The sequence below is a fragment of the Amphichorda felina genome, assembly GCF_050947745.1.
Source record: "Amphichorda felina strain 45539 chromosome Unknown scaffold_5, whole genome shotgun sequence".
Taxonomy (NCBI): domain Eukaryota; kingdom Fungi; phylum Ascomycota; class Sordariomycetes; order Hypocreales; family Bionectriaceae; genus Amphichorda; species Amphichorda felina.
Window position 1 is genome coordinate 1,383,723 of NW_028145045.1, and position 20,891 is coordinate 1,404,613.

General features: G+C 54.4%; 6 protein-coding genes across 6 annotated transcripts; 2 read left to right on the top strand and 4 right to left on the bottom strand.

Moving 5' to 3' along the window:
• Positions 1-723: 723 nt before the first annotated feature.
• On the bottom strand, positions 724-2,191 carry ACO1O0_005283 (concanavalin A-like lectin/glucanase domain-containing protein; the record flags this gene model as incomplete). Its single annotated transcript, XM_083194708.1, has 2 exons — positions 724-1,660; positions 1,716-2,191. 2 exons carry the CDS (start codon positions 2,189-2,191, stop codon positions 724-726), a joined length of 1,413 nt encoding a protein of 470 aa, XP_083049621.1.
• A 2,397-nt stretch (positions 2,192-4,588) lies between these two features.
• ACO1O0_005284 (FAS1 domain-containing protein) lies at positions 4,589-5,890 on the top strand (the record flags this gene model as incomplete). The annotated part of the gene is given in 4 exon segments (XM_083194709.1): positions 4,589-4,720; positions 4,789-4,836; positions 4,900-5,826; positions 5,843-5,890. 4 exon segments carry the CDS (start codon positions 4,589-4,591, stop codon positions 5,888-5,890), a joined length of 1,155 nt encoding a protein of 384 aa, XP_083049622.1.
• Positions 5,891-10,779: 4,889 nt separating this feature from the next.
• Positions 10,780-12,290, bottom strand: ACO1O0_005285 (cytochrome P450; the record flags this gene model as incomplete). The annotated part of the gene is made up of 3 exons (XM_083194710.1): positions 10,780-11,000; positions 11,057-11,529; positions 11,599-12,290. 3 exons carry the CDS (start codon positions 12,288-12,290, stop codon positions 10,780-10,782), a joined length of 1,386 nt encoding a protein of 461 aa, XP_083049623.1.
• A 901-nt stretch (positions 12,291-13,191) lies between these two features.
• On the bottom strand, positions 13,192-14,769 carry ARG6_2 (bifunctional acetylglutamate kinase/N-acetyl-gamma-glutamyl-phosphate reductase; the record flags this gene model as incomplete). Its single annotated transcript, XM_083194711.1, has 1 exon — positions 13,192-14,769. One exon carries the CDS (start codon positions 14,767-14,769, stop codon positions 13,192-13,194), a length of 1,578 nt encoding a protein of 525 aa, XP_083049624.1.
• A 926-nt stretch (positions 14,770-15,695) lies between these two features.
• On the bottom strand, positions 15,696-16,493 carry SNC2 (synaptobrevin-domain-containing protein; the record flags this gene model as incomplete). Its single annotated transcript, XM_083194712.1, has 2 exons — positions 15,696-15,971; positions 16,392-16,493. The coding sequence occupies 2 exons, from the start codon at positions 16,491-16,493 to the stop codon at positions 15,696-15,698; spliced, it is 378 nt and encodes a 125-aa protein (XP_083049625.1).
• A 1,980-nt stretch (positions 16,494-18,473) lies between these two features.
• On the top strand, positions 18,474-20,027 carry ACO1O0_005288 (transcription factor domain-containing protein; the record flags this gene model as incomplete). Its single annotated transcript, XM_083194713.1, has 1 exon — positions 18,474-20,027. The coding sequence occupies one exon, from the start codon at positions 18,474-18,476 to the stop codon at positions 20,025-20,027; it is 1,554 nt and encodes a 517-aa protein (XP_083049626.1).
• Between the last annotated feature and the right edge of the window lie 864 nt (positions 20,028-20,891).

The following is a 20,891-nucleotide window of genomic DNA, read 5'->3' on the forward strand; positions in this document are numbered from 1 at the left end:
TCCCGACTCCCGAGATCGACGAACTTTATCAATCGCAGCAGGGATCAGCGCCTGCCAGCTGTTCAATCTCACCACACAAAGTAGGTGTGTGGTAATACTACCAAGCTTCATGCGAACCGTTCGCACGAGATGGCAACGCAAAGAGGCCGTGGGGCACCAGGCGCGCATCCATATTGCCGATGAAAGACATGCGAAACAAACCAAAACACCATACGATCGATGAGAAACCCTTGCTTGAGTAGCCACGCGTGGAACAGACTCTCAACCACGATCATATCCCACCTTGCTGGCACGTCAACCTCGATTAGTATCAAGGACACACCCATCTAAGCCTCATTTTGGGTTGCGCACGCGTGTCAGCCCCCGGGGATGCATATCTCGCACCACTCCTATTCTCGTTACACCGGGGCCGCCGCAAATAGATGCGATTGTCGTCCACAATCCCGAACATGAGGTCGATTCAGGAGGTTCGGAGGCTGTATCCAATGCAAGCTGGCTTCTCATGTAACACTTGATTATTGGTGCCCTCAATATCAGGGGCTACCTACTAGGAGCGATTTGATGAATAAACAAAACGCCATGTAGGCTGAAAATACCCTGTCCGGCCCCTTTATGCCAGTTATTTGGTCCAAGCTTGGCAACCATGACGTCTATATCCCGGGATTTGTTTTCATAGCTCTGATTCGTAGCTCACTAACCACCTGTTCATCGCGATGCAGCCTATCAAAGCTCCTCCCCTCCATCACACTGTTGCATCATGACCACTCTACTGACCTCGAGCTGCGGCTGCTTCCACGTTGGGAACCACCTGTCGCGAGCCTCCCAAAAGTCCTTCTTAGCGTTTGGGCTCTCGTCGATCCAGGGCTTCCCTGACTGGCCGTTCTCAAACCAGCCATTGGTGCCGCCTACGGCGAGGTTGATGATGAGGTAAAATTCCTGGTCAAAAGGTGTGTTGTCATGCCCCGTCTGGCTCCACGCGTTGACAACGCGGGTGCTATTGGGGGTGGATGTTGAGAAACCACCGCGGTTCCACATGGGCTTGTCGAAATTGGTATACATGACCTGGAGCAGACGTGAGTTGATATAGGTGAAGAGATACTTTTGTGACCACTCGAGGCCAAATGTATTAAAGCCCTCGCTGTAGGCGCCGCGCAGGATCTTTCGCTTGTTGTTGGTCTGCCACCAGGCATCGTTGGCCGGGTCAGGTCCCCAGTGAAGGGCGGAGGAGATGATATTGTTGCCGCCCTGGCCGTAGGTCCAGTTATTACCGCGGGACTCCATGATGTCGATCTCGCCCGAGGCGGGCCAGGCGCCGTACGTGTCCTTGGCGGGCATCATCCAGATGGCGGGCCAGAGCCAGTCCCCTTCGGGTAGTTTGGCTGTAACCTCGACACGACCGTATTTGATGGTGGCGCCCTTCTTAGTATTTATGCGACCTGACTTGGTAGGTGGGACAATGCTCGAGTTGCCGGTTGTGGTGTTGGTAGCGGCAACGCAACTGTACCACTGGTCTGATGTGCAGGTATCGTCATCCAGAAGGTTGATGACGGCGTTCTTGTCGATCTTATCTGAGTCTTGGAGGGAAGCTTTGATGACCAGGTTGCCGTTCTCAATAAAGACATTGTCATCACCACCAGTTGTCTGGCAGAACTCCCCGTTGCTATAGGTGTTAGCTATATAGTCTCTTGATAGCCGTTTTTAAAGGAGGTGCCTACCCAAAACCGCCCAGCTCAACCTCCTTGGTCCAGATTTTGGTGTTGAGTCCGCTCCCAAAGTCGTCATCCATGACAGAGCAGTACTTGTGGTGGACCACACTGCTCAGGCCGTCCCACACCAGGAAGCCCGAGATGCCTAGCCCAATGAACATGCCAACGAGGGGGAAGATTGTCACCCATTTCTCCTTGGGTTCCTTCTTGCCAATCCAAGGCTTCTCCACGTCACCTTTCTGAACTCTCCGGGAGTGAAAGAAGCGCTGGTCGGCATTTCTATGTGCCAAGCCGCCAGAAGACTCGTAGCCGTAACTGGAGGCCGGACGGGAGGGGTCGGGGCTGGAAAAGGGGTTTGTATTTGGGCCTTGCCGGTGAGAAGATGCTGTGTCGATGCTGTCACCAAATGGATTACGGCCGCCGTCCGTTTGGGGTGTGCTAGGGCGCAGAGGAGTGATGTTGGCAGAGGTAGCCGTCGAAGGCATTGGAGCGAAGAGACGGCCATAGTAGCCGTTGTGGGAGGAATCTTGCTCCATGATAATAATAAATGCCCTGAGTTTGGGCCGTGTTGATGCGGGTACTCTAGGCCAACAGACCCCGGGTATTGTACACGAAGTTGAGTCCAGGTCCTAGGCGAGGGCGCTCCGCTTGGAAGGGTGAGGGATGCGAGTTGAAGCGAGATTAGAGCAAAAGAAAAGTCTTCGAAAAGCAGTGGGTATCAATTACCGTTGATCTCGATGAAAGAATAAATCAACAGCAATCTTTAATCAGGGTTCGCGTGGGAGGTAGTGTCTCCGTGAAGTTGGGTTGCCCGACCACTGTCGGTTGGAAGGACCATACGAAGCGAGTAAGAATAGACTGTTGCCAGAAGTCTGGAACCATTCAGTTCCCACTGTACCGGTACCCTTATTACTCGCACCACAGGATCTGCCCAGGATGGGTTGTGTGGTCGGTGCTGCAGCAGAGGAAGCCAACAAAGGCGCCTCGCGGCAGGCTTTTGTCGCTGGCCCAACTGACAGCCGCCCGCCGCTTACCTGCTTGTGCATATGCGAATAGCGACTCATTGATAACCTCGCCGACGGAACCGAGTCCATTGACGGGTTCTATTGGGTAGCTGCATTTTCATCTCCGGTAGCACAAAATGTGCCCGGACGTTCTCCGCCATATTGACGCAGACACGAGAGAGATGGGCGTTGGAGGAAGATGAAATTTCGATGATTTTGATAAAGCAGCGATGGTGGCTAGCTCCTTCCCGAGGCCACCCTGGGCGCCTGGCAGGGGTGTTCCTGCAGGGTCCCGTCCCTGGCACTCCCTGGCACTCCCTGGCACTCCCTGGCACTCCCTAGCACCTCCCCTAATAAATCCACTCCCCTTCTCCCGCCTTCCAGCTGCTATTAGTTAGCCTCTGAGTCTCCAGCTCAGTCTCTGGTCGCGTACAGCAACTCGGGGTACCTACTAATATAGTATTACTTAGCAGTACTCGTACTCACCGCTCCCGCCCATCGCTAGGGCACCACTGCGCAAGATCGTCATCGGCGTTGACAACGTGGAAACCCCAGAGCGAGGTATTGGGCGTGTCTCGCTTCTGGGGGTCTCAGGTTCACAACGTTGCCCGACTTTCCTCGAGGTGGGATCCGGCCATTGCTCTCGGAGGCGCGGCACGCGCCTATAGGCATGGAGGTTTGCTTCACCGGGGCTGAAGAACCGCATACGGCTGAAAGTCACAGCATATCCGTACACCTCCGCATATCACTGCCCTCGGGCGTCTAGGGATGAGCGCAGCCCGTAGGGCTGGATGATCTCTCCGAAAATCTGTGACGCGAGCTGATGTGCCTGCAGCCCGACAGCAGTGTCACCAACTCTTTACGCTCAGTCCCTAGGGAGTAACAACAGCACTGCAGGAATTGGCGTGTAAGGCTCTGCCTCGTATCAGCTTGTTTACCTGCAACACGAGCCAACAGCGCCATGGCTGTTTAAAACGCCCGCTAGACGCATCCTTGGACATAGATATGCAAGATGGGGTGGTTGGATCACAGCATCAAGCTTGCAGTCGGTGCAACCAACCTCGTATTCATTGTCGCCATGCCCCTGCCAACGCAGCAAACAAAACGCCAAGATGCCCCCATACCTAGCTAATTCTTTTTGCAGAGTCCTTCCTTGACGTGGCACCGCTGCATCATGCAAGCTCTTACGTTATTACCGCCTTGCCCAAGTAGTCAAGCGTAGCACAGAATGCATGGCTAAGAGAACCAAGCGCAACATCAGAGCCGATGTTACGAATACCCACCAGGACGAATCCCAGGCCTAGCAGGAGAATCACAGAATTTGGGGACGGCATTCTGCATCCGCCGCCGGCAGTCGGCACTTTTCCACTGCGAATGTACTCCGTACAGAGCTAAGCAAAATTAGAAGCGATGTTGGACAGCTGGACTGCAAGTCCTGTGGCAGGGTATGATTATGATTCCCTGGTCAGCACTCAATTGAACATACCCTGGGGGGTGTATGTCTTGCAACAGGACGGCAGATGCTTCATGGAGCCTTGAGCAACAGTCTGATGGTCGATTGATCAACTCAGAGCTTTCGGGCTTTGCGACCTCTCTTAGGCCTCAAGCAGCGGTTTGATCTCTTGCTACCACCTGGTGTCTGGCGGTCTGGCACCCCCCACGTAATCTCTACTGCTCACCCCATGTCCAAATTATCGTTCCCATCTTGCGCGGATAGACTATTACAGCACCTGGCGCACTCTGGACTCTTCTTCTGGTGTATTTCAAATTCCTCAGCCACAGCCAGTACAGAGGCACCGGATGTCATCCCGGCCTATTGCGGCTTACACCATCGTCAATCCATCTTGATCACGTCGGTGGTCTCATACTAACATCACCATGATCTATGCAAAGGCTCTTCTCAGTCTTATAGGTCTTGTCTCATTGGCATTGGCTCAAGATGAATCCAAAGACTTAGGGTCGGTCCTCGCGGGCAATAAGGATCTGACCACCTTCTACGATCTCATCAAGGTTCGTTTGAACACGTCCGCTCTCATTCCGAAGATCCCACTGTAGCCTTCAACTAACACTCGTTACAGAAATACCCAGATGTGCTCCTACAGCTTCCCACGTATGGGGGTGTCACGGTAAGAGCGAGCCCCCATCCAAACCACCATTGCGAACAAGTCGGCTCAGGCTAACACGACCAGATTGTGGCTCCATCCAACGACGCTTTTGATAACATCCCGTACACAGCCCTCAACGAAGTCTGGGATCCTGAGGACAAGAAGAAGACTGTACCCCTTCTCCAGTATCACATCCTCCAGGGCACCGTTGCCACTGGCGCCCTTGAGGAAGGCCCCAGCGTCGTCCGCTCCACCCTCCTCACCGACGAGCGCTACACCAACGTCACGTCTGGCCAGAACATCGTCATCAACAAGGGCGGCGACGGCACTGTCATTCTCACCACCAGCATGGGTACCCGCTGCACCCTACTAGATACCGACATCCCCTTCAAGGGCGGGCTCATCCAGATTGTCGACAACCTGCTCATCCCCCCAGCGCGCCTTGGCGAGACCACCCACTCCTTCCAGCTTCCTAGCTTTCTCGGTGGACTCTACGCCGCTGACCTGATGCCCGATGTCGCGGAGCGCAAGAATGTCACCATCTTCGCGCCGCAGGACAAGGCCTTCGAGGCCGTCGGTGGATCACTACTTGATCTCGATGCCAAGGCCCTTGCCCGCGTCATGGGCTACCACATCGTGCCGAACCAGGTCCTCGTTTCATCGGACCTCAGCAACGGCACACACCTCGACACTCTTGCCGGACGAGGAGACGACAGTGAGCCGACCCTCATGGTACGCCAGGCCGGCAACAACAAATACGTCAACTCGGCGCAGGTTGTCCAGCCCGACATCCTCATCGCCAACGGCATCATGCACCTCATCTCCAGCGTCCTCAATCCCGATGCCGCCGCCGTCCAACCGGACCCAGAAGCCCCCAACCAGCCACCTTTGTTCCCTCCCTTCTCCGCCGAGGCACCTTTCACTTCGGAGCTTCCCTGCACCGTCAGCTGCCCCGTCACGAGCACAGCATCTGCCTCCGCGACCGAGACATCGTCTGATTTGTTTACCAGTGTGAGTGAGGACTCAGCGCCGAGGTGTACGGGGAGAGTGGCTGGGGCGGCTTTGGGTGTTTTAGGCGTCGGGGCTGGGATGGCGTTGCTGTGAGAAATAAAAACACAGATTATGGCAGATAAACAACGTAATAGGATACACTATATCGTAGAGGTATGGATGATAAAAAGAGGGGATTGGTGGTTAATACTTGAGTAGTGATATTTGGTTATATTGAGGGTATATCTTGATACTAAGCACCCATCAATCCGTAATAGCTGTAACTGTTGGAAACTCCTTATATTCAGATACAGAAATTTTCATAACACATGGTTAGTTTATCAAAACGGGCTGTTACAGAGGAACTGGGCTTGTTTGCCTCCTTCCGAGACGGCCCTCGTGGGAGTCGTGGAGGCCTAATATAGGGTAGCACCGATGCTACGTCACGGAACCAGTAACTCGGAATCGTGAGAGACAGGATAGAATTAAAAAAGCAAATAATGCAATTATATTCCCCGAGGATGAATTCTTTATAAATGCACATGAATGAACGTGTTCAGATCCTCGACCAGCGAGGCTCGTCGTCTATCCCCCACTCTGGCGACATCAGATCAACGGTACATGGTGTCGTCCGGCATCGTCTGTCAAACATTAGATCGATGAAATTGATTGCAGAGATTTCTCAGTAGCACAAAAGAAGACATACATACCCAAATAGGCCTGCAAGGCATCTTGGCTACATGGTGGTAGTATTATCGTTTGCGTGGTGGGGTTGGTGGAGGGTTGGGACCTGGCCTAATAGGCACACGCGGGCCTCCAGGAGGCGTAGGTGGTGCGTCGGGCGGCATGGAGGCTTAGGGTCTCTGTTGCAACTGAGTAGTTGACCTCGGAATTCTGGACTCTTCACAATGGCTGTCAGGCTTTTCTATTTATTTAAAAAAAAGCTCGTGTGAAGCGGATGAAGTCGAGCATGGGCTGGTGCGACCATCCTGCTCCTGGGGCTGTGACCAAGATTATATATTGGGGGCTGGAACGGCCCAAGGGAAACTGCGTCAGCTCGCGATAGCAATCGAGAAGGCAGAGCCTCTTTGTGGAACAATGATAAAGGGTCTTGAGGCGCCAAAGGTGCCTTCTTTTAGTGCCGTAATCGTCCCGTCCGGCCCGCTGGGCAACCAACACTCGCTCGATTCATCTCTTGTCGCGTCACGGGGCCTTGAAGAGCGCAGCAAGTAGTCGTGTCAGGTGGGCCAGGTTTGGAAAGGGAGGGGGCCGATTACTAGAAGTTGGGTATAAATCGAGAACACTGGGCACTCTTTGGCGGGGATGTCATCAAAGAGAATCCTGAGGGTGCAACACAAGCGCCGAATAAGCGTCTTTCGACGAGGGCCAAGCTTCGAGTGTATCGTAGGAAGACAAGGCCTGCAAACGCGATTGGGGTCTAGCGTTCGCATCTAATCGGAAATGGCAGCCATTGAGGCACGGAAGGGCGGGAAAGGGCTTGATGATGGAAGCACAACACCTGCCCAAAAGTAGACGCAAGACCCCGAGCTGTACGCTCTGGCTTGGCAGATGACCGCGACCATTGCCAAAAGAGGAGCTTTGCGATTGGAAACAAAGAGGAAGAAAGCTAAGAAAAGAGCTAAACAATCCACCTGGCGCCCTGTGAGCTTGGGTTTCCAAAGTTCCTGCTCTGGCTCTGCAGGGGTGTGGCAAGTTTGCTGGAACATTCACCGAGCGCATCTGACAGCGACAAGAGCTGTCCAGAAAAGGTCAGGACCAATCAATGATGTGACGTGTCCGAAGTGATGAGAACCAAGTGGTACGAGCTGAATTCCTGCTGAGGTCATCGCAAGTGGTTCCTTGGGCCTCATCCGTCAACCTGCATAGAGGCTGTCCCGAGGTTTGGAGTTTCGGGATGGCTCAATACGAACATATTCGCATCCAGTGACTGTCAAGGAAGCGGCGAGGCGGGGAATCATGGACCAAAGTGGCACACCGTCCTGGAAACCTGCTTGAACAGCAATCGCCCGCAGCAACTAGCGACCAAAATGGTGGATCTGCGAGTTGCTCGCATCGCAGGAGTTCATGGCATATGCGCCTGGCGCGCCAAAAGAACGGTAACAAACCATCTTGGAGGAGCTCGTCCCACTCGTCGATACACTATCTGCCAATAGACGCCTCGGTGTAGGACTCTTTGAGGATTCGGACCGGCCTGACTACAGCTCCAGGCTGACTGTAATGTGTAGACCCCATCGGCTAAATTTGGATAGTCGCAGTGGCCAAGACTTCGTAAAGATGCGCAGAAACGAATACGTTAGATCCTTCGCGGGGCGACTCGGTCGGTCCCTGTGCCGCCACGGCTATGGCAGTCCGTTCGGACGAGACTTGCCTAGGATCACGAAATATGCACATCATCCCTCTGGAGGGCATGTGGGGGCGCCCACAGGCCACGCAAGTCCATGGGGACTAGGAGCGAGTGCTAAAAGGGAACCTGAGGTTCTTTGTGAAGTGTAGGGCCTGTTGGAAACAACGAAGAAAAAGAAAGGGGAGACGAAGTCACGAGGGGGTGTCTGTGCCCACCTGCCAGATTGGCGTCTTGTCATAGAAGTTTTCGATGTCTTTCCTGTTCTTTTGGGGTTCGAAATGTGAGGCGGTGGAACCGGGGTTAACGAACCAACAAGAGGTTGTGGGCTGTCCTCCGGCATAAACTGCACCGTTGCGGTGTTGTGGTTTGGCATGCAGAAGAGGGGCGCATCACTCTGTGAGTGGTGGTCCGTTGGGGGAAACTGACCATTGATGAGCAAGACCATGCACATGAAGACGTACGGACACTAATCAGGGAAATGCGAGATTGGTAAAGTTGTATGGCTGTTTGTTGATATGGGGATGCCCTTCTGTTGGTGCCACCGGGGGCCCGGTACGGCTGCAGCAAAGCGGAATTCAGGTAGACAGTCTAGGTACTGAACCACCACTTTCAGTCTGAACGACTCCATCCATGTCATGGGATCCTGGTATAACCGTTAGCCTCGTACGAGCCTCAACATATTGGGTGCGTCACAGTACTCATTCTGCAATGGCGCGCAGTTCAGGCATGCTGCACCGCGTCTGTATTTCCCTTCCACCAACGCCGACAGAACAAGTACGAATCTAGTCCTCGAAGCGCTACCGGAAAATCTCATCTGTACCCATGGCCACAACTGCGACTAGGGGATCTACTCCGATTAGCATGACTATCGTAGCTGGGGCTTCGGCTCCGACGTCTACTATCCACCTCATTGCGAGGGCCTCCACCGCCACGCCTCCTTGGCGGAGACCTCGAACGGGACGAGGCGGAGCTACGAGACCGACTGCGGTATCTGCTGCCACCACCACCACGCGAGGGTGGTGCGCCTTCCGGAGACCTAGATGGCGATCGAGATGAAGGTCGGTAGACATCAGATCGCGGGCCGTATCGGCTCGGTGGTGATGGACGTCGACGGCCGCCACCGCCACCGGGGTTCATTGGGCCACTGGGAATGGGCCCGTGCGGCCCGCCTCCGCGCCCACCCGTAAATGGTATTCTGGGATCGATGTTGGCACCCCGCCTGGCAGTGGGGGGGGCAGGCGAGAGCTTCCTTCGGGGTAGGACGATAGAAACATTAATGGTCGCGCCATCGACTTGGGCCTCATGCATGTGAGCAATGGCGGCCTCTGCATCTGCCTCGTAGTCGAAAAGGATATAAGCCGTCCCTCGATTGGTTCCAACTACATATCAGCTCTTGTCAGCGGCAAGATACCCCATGTGAGATTCAGCTGGTCGATTGGGGGTCGAGGCTCACATGTCCTGTTGATGGGGAGATCAAGATCCTTTACGGGACCAAACTCGCCGAAAATCTCGTAAAGATGTTCCTCGTTGATGTTTTTCGACAGTCGCTCGACGACGATCTGCGCCCGGCATGTCAGCCCTATGTAAGCTGACGGGATCAGGGTGCAAGCTGAACCAACCTTGGTGCTTTTAGCTAGTGGCTCGTCGCTTGGCTCTCTGCTGATGTCTCGACCTCTGCCCCTGCTCCAACTGCGACTCTCGCTCCTATAGCGGCTATTGCGACGGGCGGGAGGTGTTGGTGATCTCGAGGGCGAACGCGAGTCATAATGGCGACGGCGCGAAGGCGATCGAGAGTACGCGGATCGCGGCGTGGGAGAACGCGTCGGCGAGCGGTCGCGGCCGCGCGATGGAGAACGCGATGGCATGGCCGCTGGGTAGTTTGTTTGCAATCTGGAGGCAATTCGAAGCCTCAACGGGTAACAAGGTGGGCTGATGAGGTGGCAAGATGGGACAATGGGAAAGATCAGTTTTCCAATCGAGGTGAGCTCAGAAGCTGCTTGCGGTTGCGCCTGCCTGCAAATGACGGGTGGTCACGTGAGCAGGCTTGTTGACGTCTGTGGTCTGTGTCTTCCACGTTCCACAGCTTCAACGACCAATGTTGTTTGTCACACTGATTCTCATCACTAAGTTCTGTCCCAGAATTGGGAAGTAGAAAAGATGCTCTCACTCTAAGCCAGGAATTAATTCTTCTGGAACTATAGCAAGAACAAAGTTCTCAAATAACACTAAAACTTCGCTATTGCATTCTGTGTGGGCGACTCTCCTCCACAAGCACACCCACCTCCCCTCACTCAACCTTCCTAGAGGGAACCCAGGTGGCTGATTTAAACAGCAGCAACCCTTTCAAGCAGGAGTGAACCTCACGGAACACCCGTTCGCTAAGCTTGAGCTCGCGCTGACCTTGTGCATCATGGGTCGATCATCGCAGGGCTCCAAGGCCTCAAAAGTCTGCAAGACCCTGGTCATCACATAGGCCATCTGCGTTAGGGCAAATTGCTGCCCGATGCAAATCCTCGGACCACCGCTGAATGCCATATAGTCCCAGCTGCAATCGCCGACCGGTCAGTACTGGATACCACGCGGTATATCATCTGCAAGAGAAGGGTGACCTACGATGTTCGGATTGACTCCCAGCGCTCGGGGCGGAACTCTTCTGCATCCTCCCCGTACGTGTCCCTTCGGCGGTGGAGACTGTACAGAGACCAGCGGCACTCTGTGCCTTTGGGGACAAACAATGGGGACTGGCCGTCCGGACCTCCCCCCTTGGGAAGAACAGTGTCCCTTGCTGCGCGCCTCAAGCTGGTCGCTACAGCAGGATACAGACGTAGCGCTGCAAAACTGTGAGCAAACTTGCAAAAGCTGACTTGAGAGAAAGGTCAAACGTACTCTCTTTTAGTATCATGTTGATGTACTTGAATGATTTCAGGTCTTCCCACGTCGGCTTTTGGCCCTCCAAGACTGAAATCTCGTTTCTGGCCTTTTGATATAGGTCCGGCCGCCTTGCCAAAATCCAGAACACGGAAGACAGGGTGCTCGCAGTCGTATCTCTTCCACCTACAATCATGGACAGCAGCTGATCGCGGATCTGCTCCTGCGAAGCTCCCGAGTCGAGAAGCTCGTTGAGAAACAAGTACGGTCTCTCTTTGATCTTGCTATCCGAGATGGCCTGGGAAACGTAACGGTCAATGAACCGCTTGCATGTGGCGACTGACTTGTCTAATTGCTTGCTGGGCAACAAGAAAATGAGCCACCCAAGACGACCACGAGAGGTTGAAGTATGGAGCATATAGTCGAACGATCGGGTAAACTCCAAAGTCTCTTCTGTGGGCTTGACAAGCGTGTCGGTCGAGTATCCAAACCTAGACGCCGTATAAGCCTACACACAGCACTGTCTTATTGGGCCCATTGCGGCTTGGAGAACAACTCACATGAAATCCGTCGCCGAATCCATGGTAAAACAGTACAGTAGATTCTGCATCTCCACCACCGAACCGTCTCTCGGTATCTTGGCCAGGAACCTCTCCACGTGCCTATCCTGACACTTTAGGTCCGCAAGCTGGTTCCTCGTGAAGCTCGGACGGATGAGAGCACGGGCGGTTTGCCATTGCTTCCCGTTGGATGAGAAGATGGAGTGCGGCCCGAGCGTTATCTCTGTCGACTTCTGCCTCACTCCACCAATAGGCCAGTCGTCGAACCGCGTTGCAAGAATCGCCTTGAGGTTCTCCGGCTCGCAAGTGAAGATTATCCACCTCCCCGTCGCCAGGTGCCAGAACGTGTTGCTGCCCACGCGGCTGAACGCTGAATGCCAGACCTGGAGGACATTGTTGACTTTGATGGCATTTATCATCTCGAGTAGCCAGTCCAGTCCAAAAATGGGCTCGCTGTGGGCGTACACAGCGGCTGGTTTGGTGCCATAAACACGGTGCTTCCGAAGCCAGTAGTGCTTGTTGTGGCAGTAAAGGAAGACAGGAGCGACGAAGATGATGGCCCATGGCGGGAAATAGGAAGCATAGGGTGTAAGCTGATGTTTCTCGAAATGAACAGATAGCTGCTCGAGCACAGCCAGGGCCATCCAGGCCCCAGGCAGTGTCGCTGTCCCCAGGTAGAGTGTCTCAGCCATCTTTGTTCCTTCCAGGATGTATGTGGCTGGAACGCCAGGTTCATCTGGGGTCGGAGATCGCGTGGACGAGGTAGCTTTAAATAGGCTTTCCTATTTGACAACTGACGCCATGTGAGCAACCCCGCAGTCTTATTGTAGTTAATTTGAATGAGAAAGCGTTGCGTTGCTTTTACTCCTGTCGGTGATGGAGTAGCTGGTTGGTCAAGCCTCGATCGTTGACACCTCTACATCACTTGTTGCAACCAAACCTGCAGCTTGGGGACTGCCGGATTGCCGTTTGTCTTGCATAAACGGCATGTGAACGCAGTCCGACTCTCCGCACCTCCCAACCACAAGTCCTACGTAAACATGCCGGGACTTAAACAGATTCCCCGCATCATCGGGTTAATGGAGGGAAGGGATGTAAGCTATTAGCAATCACCGGGGTATCAGGTTATTTGAGAGTAGTGTAGACTGCTAGCTATCACGAGGTGTGTATCGGATATTAGGGATGGGAGTTACGCAAGACTTGCCAAAACGAAGGTCATTTCCCGAAATTATTGGGCAAGCTCCGAAGTGCCGACACATGTACCGAGGGGCAACTATTGGTGCCAGGCCAGATGACGACGGACGGGCGTGAGCTAGGGATATTGGTTGATAAACGGCGAGGTATGTACAGCAAAGGCTCCGCTATACAGGGGCTCAGTGCAAGAGACACAATGACCCTATGAAAGCAAAATGAACAATAGATAAAAAATTCCAACCCAACTCCCGTTCTAGATAAAACCCATCTGATCTAGCTGACGCCCTTACATAGTAGGAATACCCTCAAACTCCGCACATCCTAGTGCGCATACACACGTCGCTGCTGGCCAAAGGTCTTCTGGGGTCCGCGAGCGAAGGTGGAGTAGGCGCGAGCCTACTAGACGGCCTGAGCAGTGCGGTTAAGCGACTGGCTGGCAGCCTGAGCAGCACGACGAAGGCGGGCCTCGAGATTAGAATCGCCCATCATGGCGCGTCCATGAGAAACAAAGTCCTGGTAGATGGGGACAAGAGCCTCGGAGCTGAGATCGCAGCCGTAGTAGAAGAGAACGCTCCCATTACGGTTGAAGCTGCCGTCGGCCTTCTCAAAGAACCAGGTCAGGTTCTCGTCCTCCTCACTGACGGTCCAGACGAGGCTGGGGTTGTCCTTCTTGATGGAGGCAAAGACATTCTCGGCAACGTTGCTCAGCCAGCCAGACTTGGTGATGTTGAGGGTAGCCAGCGTGGCCATGGGACGGCTCTCGCTGGGGGGAATGACGACAGCCAGGCACTGCATGGCATCATCAAAGTAAGCGGTGAACGGGTTCTCCTTGAGGAAATCGACGAAGCGGTCGACAGTAGCTTCGGCATCAAGGCCCTCTCGATCCCTAATGAGGGTGGCCTTGATCTTGTTCAGGTCCTCAAATTCGGAGACGGAGGAGACCTTCTGGATCTTGTCTCCGCGGCGGATGAGCGTACCGGCACCTGAGTCGGTGAATAGCTCCTTCTGGAGGTCGCTGGGGTGGATGATGGCAACGCTGGAGCTGCGGGGGAGAGTATCCAGGAGGTCCTTGATCTCCTTAATCTTGAGACGAGTGCCGTACCGGCACCAGGGCTGGGCCATGAGGTGGTCAAACTCCTCGTCAAGGTTAATGTGGGAGATCTTCTCGCCGTCGCCATTGAACAGGCCACCCTTCTCGGACAGGTACACCATCTTGAGAGGCTCAAGGGCGCGGGCGAGCTCAGCAGCCGCAACGTCGGCGTTGACGTTAAGGAGGTGGCCGTCCTCGGACTCGGCCATGGATGTCATGATGGGGACGTAGCCGGCCTCAATGGACTTCTCAATCGCCTCCTTGTTGACCTTGGTGACCTTGCCCACGTACTTCCACTTGTCCTTGTCGAGGTAGTCAGCCATGAAGACACCGCTCAGAGAGCGGGTTGCAACACCGAGCTCGTCGAGCCTGTCGGTGAGCTTGAGGTTCTCCTCGAGGAAGAGCTTGCGGGCGACCCCGAGGGTCTTTGCGTCGGTGATGCGGATGCCCTCCTCGAACTGGGGCTCGACTCCCGCCTCCTCGAGGAGACGGTTGAGCTGGGGACCGGCGCCATGAACGATGACGGGGTAAAGGCCCAGCTCGTAGAGGAACAGAAGGCTGCGGCACAGCTCGTCGAGGTAGTCAGTCAGGATGGCGCCGCCAACCTTGATGACGGCGAACTTCTGGGACGAGACCGAGGTGAAGAGCTTAAGGTACTGCTGACCCTCACGCTTGCTTCCGATGCTGCTCACCGTCTGAGCGACAATCTCACGGGTGCGGTCACGGGCGGGCGCCACCGCGAGGGCTCTGGTGGTCGAAAGGGCTCGGCAATTGTTGAGACACTGGTTGAGGCATCGGTTCGATTTCGGAGCGGCGGCAATTGACCCAGGCCGGGCCACAGCGCGACGGGCACCGGCCCGCAGGGCCACGGAAGCAGCAGACAGCATGATATTCGGGTGCTTCAGCCCAATTGATGCGGTGGTGAGCGGGCAGGTCGTGGGTGCAGTGTGATGTTCAAGGATGGAAGGTTACCTCGGTGCCCTAGACCGGCGGTGACTGTGGTCGTGTTTCGGGGGCTACTTATGACTCTGGCACCCACAGTGGGGGAGGGGCGCCAGGCGATATTTTTTTTCTCTCTTCTGCCAAAGTGGCCGAAGCCGCAGCCACGGACGTCGGTGGGAGGCCTGAGGAGCAGCACTCTTTCATGAAAGTTTACAGCGCATGAGACGTCACTGCGGAGCTACAATCTTAAGCATCTGGCTTGCCTTGGAATATGGACTAATATGTGTAGCAGGGTTCCGGTGTGCTGTCATTAATTCCCTCCCATCTGTACGTACCTATATACCCGAGTTTCGCCCTATTTCAAGGTACAGAGTAGCAGTACTCCGTACAGCCACGTGAGTTCTGTCTCTGGTTGGCCTCGCCAACAACTGCTTTGTCGCCTCGTTGCCGGGTCGACACACGCAGTTGCAATTGTTCCAATACCAATACATACGTATACACAACACTAATATATCGCATCATAATGATATTGTATCTCCATTAATCACGGGCAGAAAACGCCTAGCCTCCATTCGTACATGTAGTCGGACAAGCCATCCTTGGATGGCGACAAGGTGATGCTTGACCGGCGCCTTCCGCTCCTAACCAGCTGGTGCAATCGACGAAAACATAACCATGGCCAACATGAAGAAACTCCCCCAGCGTCATAGCGGATTCGTAGCGTATGCGATGGCGGTGCATCGACTCGTCTCATCTCCGCACGTGTTCGTAGCCAGCGACCATCAGTGTCGCCTTGATCGCGTGGCGGGTAGACCCAAGATAACCAAAGAAAAACGACACCTCATCGCGTCGTAACAACTGCCGTGCCGCATTAGCCAGTGAGTTCTAAGTCGAATAGAGAAGAGTATATCCTACCAGCGGGAACAATGATGACGACCAGAAGAATGATGATGCCGACTACCAGGCAGACACGCATCTTCATGTCCTTCCACCACATCTGCTTCCGGACCCGGTTGGCACCGCGGCGGAAGCCTTGGGCCGAGATGGCCAGGTTGTCGGTCTTGTCCTGCAGAGCATCGAGACGTTCGCCGCGCTGGGAGACCTTGTTGATGTTGTCGCGCATAACACCGACGGTGTCGTCGATTTGCTAGGAGAAGCATCGTGTTAGCAACCATGATACTGATAAGGCGCTGTTTTTAGAGACCCGTAGAGTGTCGTGCTGATGGATTTCGGGTCGACGACGATGCTGTCCATAGGGTGTTGAGGATGACACGCCAGTCCGCAAAGTTTATTTCCCAGCCGTCAGCGACATGCGCCTAACAGTCGCAAACCCGGTTTCGCGACTAGCAGTAGAGGTTGTAGTTCCCATGGATGGCTTGTCCAATGCATCTTGAGTATCGCAGTCGTGACAAGGGGTTTCGTATGGCCCAGGGCCAAGTCATGTTGCGAACCAACTGTGCCGGCGCCAGATACCCGAGCGGACTGTATCATCGTCGTCCAACATCGTCGTCCAACATCGTCCGAAGGCGTATCCATCTGAATCTCCAGGAGACGGAGAGGAACTTACTGCTTGAAGGGCCTGAGTCCTGGCGTTGCCCCCTTGGCCCTGCTGGGGCGCGGACTGGCCGCTGGGGATGTAGGGGTCGTAGGGGGGTTCCTGATCAGGCATGGTAACGGCGGGTGGTGGCTCGAGAGAGCTTCAAATGTAGGAGTTTCGGGGATTGGGGCGCTTGATGCAAAAATGCGAGCGATTCTCTAGTTGCGGCGAAGGGCGCTGGATGTCGTGGGTGGGAATGACTTGTTTGCGTTGAGAAAGAGGTTGGAAGATGAAGGATGGGGATGAGACAAGGACCCTACTGGGGGGAGGCCAAATCACTGGCCAGAACGAGGCGCTGCATGGGGTGACGAAAGCGCTGGCCCAACCTGGCAAGTGGCTGGGCCACTCGTTCACATGCTCTGTTGCGCCACACAAGTAGCAACGGTGGCTGGCATGCATCCCTTTGTCTAGTCCATGTGCATTTTGTTTCTCACTTAATCGCGACAGTAGGGGCTCTCATTCACACAAACCACCAGTGCCTCAGAGAATTCAAGATGCCTCGTTTGGCTTTGGCACACCGCCACTTTATTGTCCCGTTCACCCAAACACTCCCTGTCACAGCCCGATGCCTAGCAACGCGTTACGGGTGAGAGTGGGTCAAGAAATGTGGCTGGTGCTCCTATCCTGTGGCTGTACGGATACGAGTAGCGATATGCACGGTACCCCTCTGACGGTCTGACTGTCTGAGTGGAGGGAGATTGGTCACTTAGTCAAATGCCTACCGAATCTCCTCACCTTCATTCTAAATTGTTCACCCAGGCAGGCCCCAAACGACAAATGAGCCTAAAAATACAAGTGGGGTTGAGACTGCGACAACTCTTTTGCCCTGCTGGCGTTGGACTCTGGTGACTCAATGGCGACACCTGTAGTCGGTGCCGCCCCCGCCAATGCTAATTCGAGCCTGTCCCCAGGTCTGGTATCTGGGCCCCAAAGAGTCTCCGTTTCGTGAACAGCTGGGACTTGCGATGCGGATGAACTGTTGGTCATGGGTGGGGTTGCGCCACGACAACCCTCGGCGGCCTTAGAACAGTACCACGAGTGTACTTCGCTCATCGACCGTAGAGGAAGCCGCTCCCATTCCTTGAGGCGCTCGGTCTTGTTCCGGCCCGTGGAAATAGAAGACCGCAGAGCCGGTGGGATATATGACAGCGAAGGTTCGGAATCACCACCATGCTTCTGTTTGAGAATGTGGAAAAGAGCTGCTTCGGTCTCAGCAAGCCGAGCCTCCAGCTTGTTGACATAGCCCAAAGGCAGCCCTCTAACACCGACCATCAGCGGAAGAAAGTAGTTCACCGACGCGGAGGGACTAAGACCTTTTATTCTGCTCAGGGTAATGGCATTGCGAGGGATCATGGGTACACTGCAAGCAGACGGGACTCGAGGCGAGTCAGCATACCTCTACGGCTCAGGGGAGATGCCAATGTTCTCAGTCCTTACAGTCTTCGGTCGCACTAGATGCAATGGTCAAAGGTATTCCCAGGGGCGTATATATTTACATGCATGAGTATATGCTACTCACCCTCCGCTTCTTGGTCCTGCAGGGCTCGCAAGCGATGGAGTTGTGTGGCGAGGAATCACTTCTCCGGCCCCGCCTGCTACGAAAGTTCTCCGCCATGGATCTAGGGGGGCATCGTAACCGGTTCACCGGTTTATCTTGGTGGTCTATATTAGGCCAACGATGGGAGATGGTGCCACGTCGAAATTATCGTGACGAAACAACCTGAGTTGGGAATAATCAATAAAAGCAGGAGGAGGAAGGGTGTACGGATAAGAGAGCGGGGGTTTCTTTGTCCGCCTAATTTGGACTGGTGGGCAACACCCTCACCTAACCTGTACACCATCACCATCTCACCTTGTGATCATAATCCTCTTCATCACATGGTATCCCTGCGTTCTCGATGCTTTTCGTGATTGGTCTGCTGAGACAACCGTCAACCATCGTCCCACATTGAAACCTACCAGCCTACTACAGAGGAGACATTAGGAGATGATAGGAGACCGACTAGTTTAAGATTCACAATACTTCGACTGCATAACGGCTATGCTGTCGCCATGGCGGCTGCACAGTCGCCGCACAGTCTCTCCGATCCTGGCAACCTCACTCCCAGCCAAACTACTTCCGCGTCCCGAAAGCGCAGGCGATCCGTCGACCAGGGACACTGGGGGCCCACCACGCGCGAACATGGCCTCATGAGAGACACGGGTGAGCACGACTCCGCACGCTTTGTCGGCAGCAGCAGTGGTATTCACTTCATCCGTAATGTCCACGTCCGGTTGGCGCGGCGATCCGCGGCCAATGTGAGCAAACAGCTTGGTGAGCTGGTCCCCGGCGAGGACGATCAGCTCAGGCGAAAGACCGCCCACGCAGACGACGAACATGCATCCATCTGGAAGGAAGGTGAAGTTGACGTCAACGATGACACGCTTCCATCCTTTGACCAGCTGGTGCGGTGGTCAAAGAGTTACTTTGAGTCGTGGCACCCTATTCTGCCATTCCTCCATGGACCTGAGGTGCTTCGAATCCTGGAAGATGCTAGCAAGTCTGGACTGTCCTCCCTTCACCACCTCGATCGCTCTATTCTAAGATCTGTTCTGTCTATCTCTTTGGCAGATAGTCGGCAAGGCACCCCGTTAGGGGAAACTATCCCCTCCCCGTTCCTCTTCGGCACGGTGGATGAGGCCGTGTCTTGTTCCCAGTTTGCCTTACGTCAACCAGCATCAATAAGAGCGACCCAAGCAGCTTTAAGTATCCAGCTGTTCCTGATATCCATGCTCTGTCTCAACGCAGCCTCTCGACTTGGTGGGCTCATTGTCCGAATGGCATTTCATCTGGGACTTCACCGTTGTCCAGCCCGGTATCCCTTCTTCACGGGAGAAGAGGCATCCCGCAGGCGGAGGGTGTTCTGGTGCCTGTACTGCTGTGAGAGATTCCTGTCTCAGTCTCTAGGCCTGCCATTAGACATACGGGATGATGATGTGGACGTTTGCTACCCCGGCGAGGAACAACATGGAGTCTCTCAAGCAGAAGATGGAAATGATGAGAGACTCCAACTGCTAACTTACATGACCAAGCATGCCAAAATCCGGGGCCTGATACTCGAGTTACGCAACAAGTCAATCCACGCGCGCCAGGATACGGCTGAGAGATCTCTTTTTGTTCAGACAGAACTGGCAAAGTGGTCCAACGAGATCCAAGACACAGTAGAGGGAGCTGAGCTGGCAGATGATGTCGAGGATGAGGCCTGTGCAAAACTCATCTCCCCAAGCCACCGTCTTGTGCTTCTGTTATCCAAGTACGAGTCGACTATTTCCCTGAACAGGCCCTTAATGGCTTCCGACCCCTCCTCGCCGGTCTGGTCCTCAGCTATGCAAGCTTGTATATCAGCTGCTAAATCCATCTGCATCGCTATGAAACGATACTCGGCCCGCAACAGGAACCCTGCGGATCCAGCAGGACGAACTCTGGCGGCACCCATGCTCTGGCCGGCCTTCATCTGGGCCACCTGGATAAGCGCATTTGTCCTCGCCTACGCTGTATTCGAGCAGCAGATGCCGCTGGAGAGTGCTCTAAGGTCAGCAGGAGGGGATTCCAGAGGTATAGGTTAATTATGATATACTGACCTCGTTGCTCAGACATATCGAGTCCAGCAAAGAAGCACTCCGCCACATTGCAACCCGCGACACGTCTTGGCCAGAATACTGTTTATCTGCCATCGATGAACTTACCTGTGCCGTGAAGGAGCTATCGAAAGCCCCCGAAGCCGCTTCTAGGATTTCAACATCCGGCACGGAGACTTCTGGGATAGACGATCACCATCACGCTGCGACTCGTATCACCCGGAGAAAGACCCAATTGTATGACTCGGCACGTACAACAGCCTCGAACTCAAATCAGCCTGACTCTTGTGGGCCAAGCCGACCTGCAGCCTCTCCGGTTGTTATCAGCTCGGCCAACTTGGGGCTAGGAACACCCGAACCACTCATCCATGATAATCCACCACACCGAATCCCGCCCGAGTCGCTACAGAACACGCAGACTTTCTCAGGCATGCGAAACCAACACTCTCATTCTCCACTAATGGCAGGAATCTCCCAATCTGCATGGACCAGGCAGCTCACGACGGCCCCCGGGCCATTGCCAGCAGCAGCAGCAGCAGCAGCAGCAGTGGCATATGAGAGCGCCGAAACAGGGCCAACTATCATGCCTAGTGAGGGTCAGGAATCCATGATGTGGTACGATCAGCTGTTTGATAGCTCTTTTGCCACCATCGACAACCCATTCTTAGCCGCAGCTCAGTTCGACCAATATACGGACCCTACGTGGTCCCATCTGAGATGATTGTGTCCATTAATCTTGCACTATAGATACATCATGTTTCTTGTTTGATCTCGAACCTCTGGTAAGGATTTTAAATTCTTCAAGGAAGTTTTGGTTCGGTTTACCACGGGGCGTGAGTTTTATCAGGACTA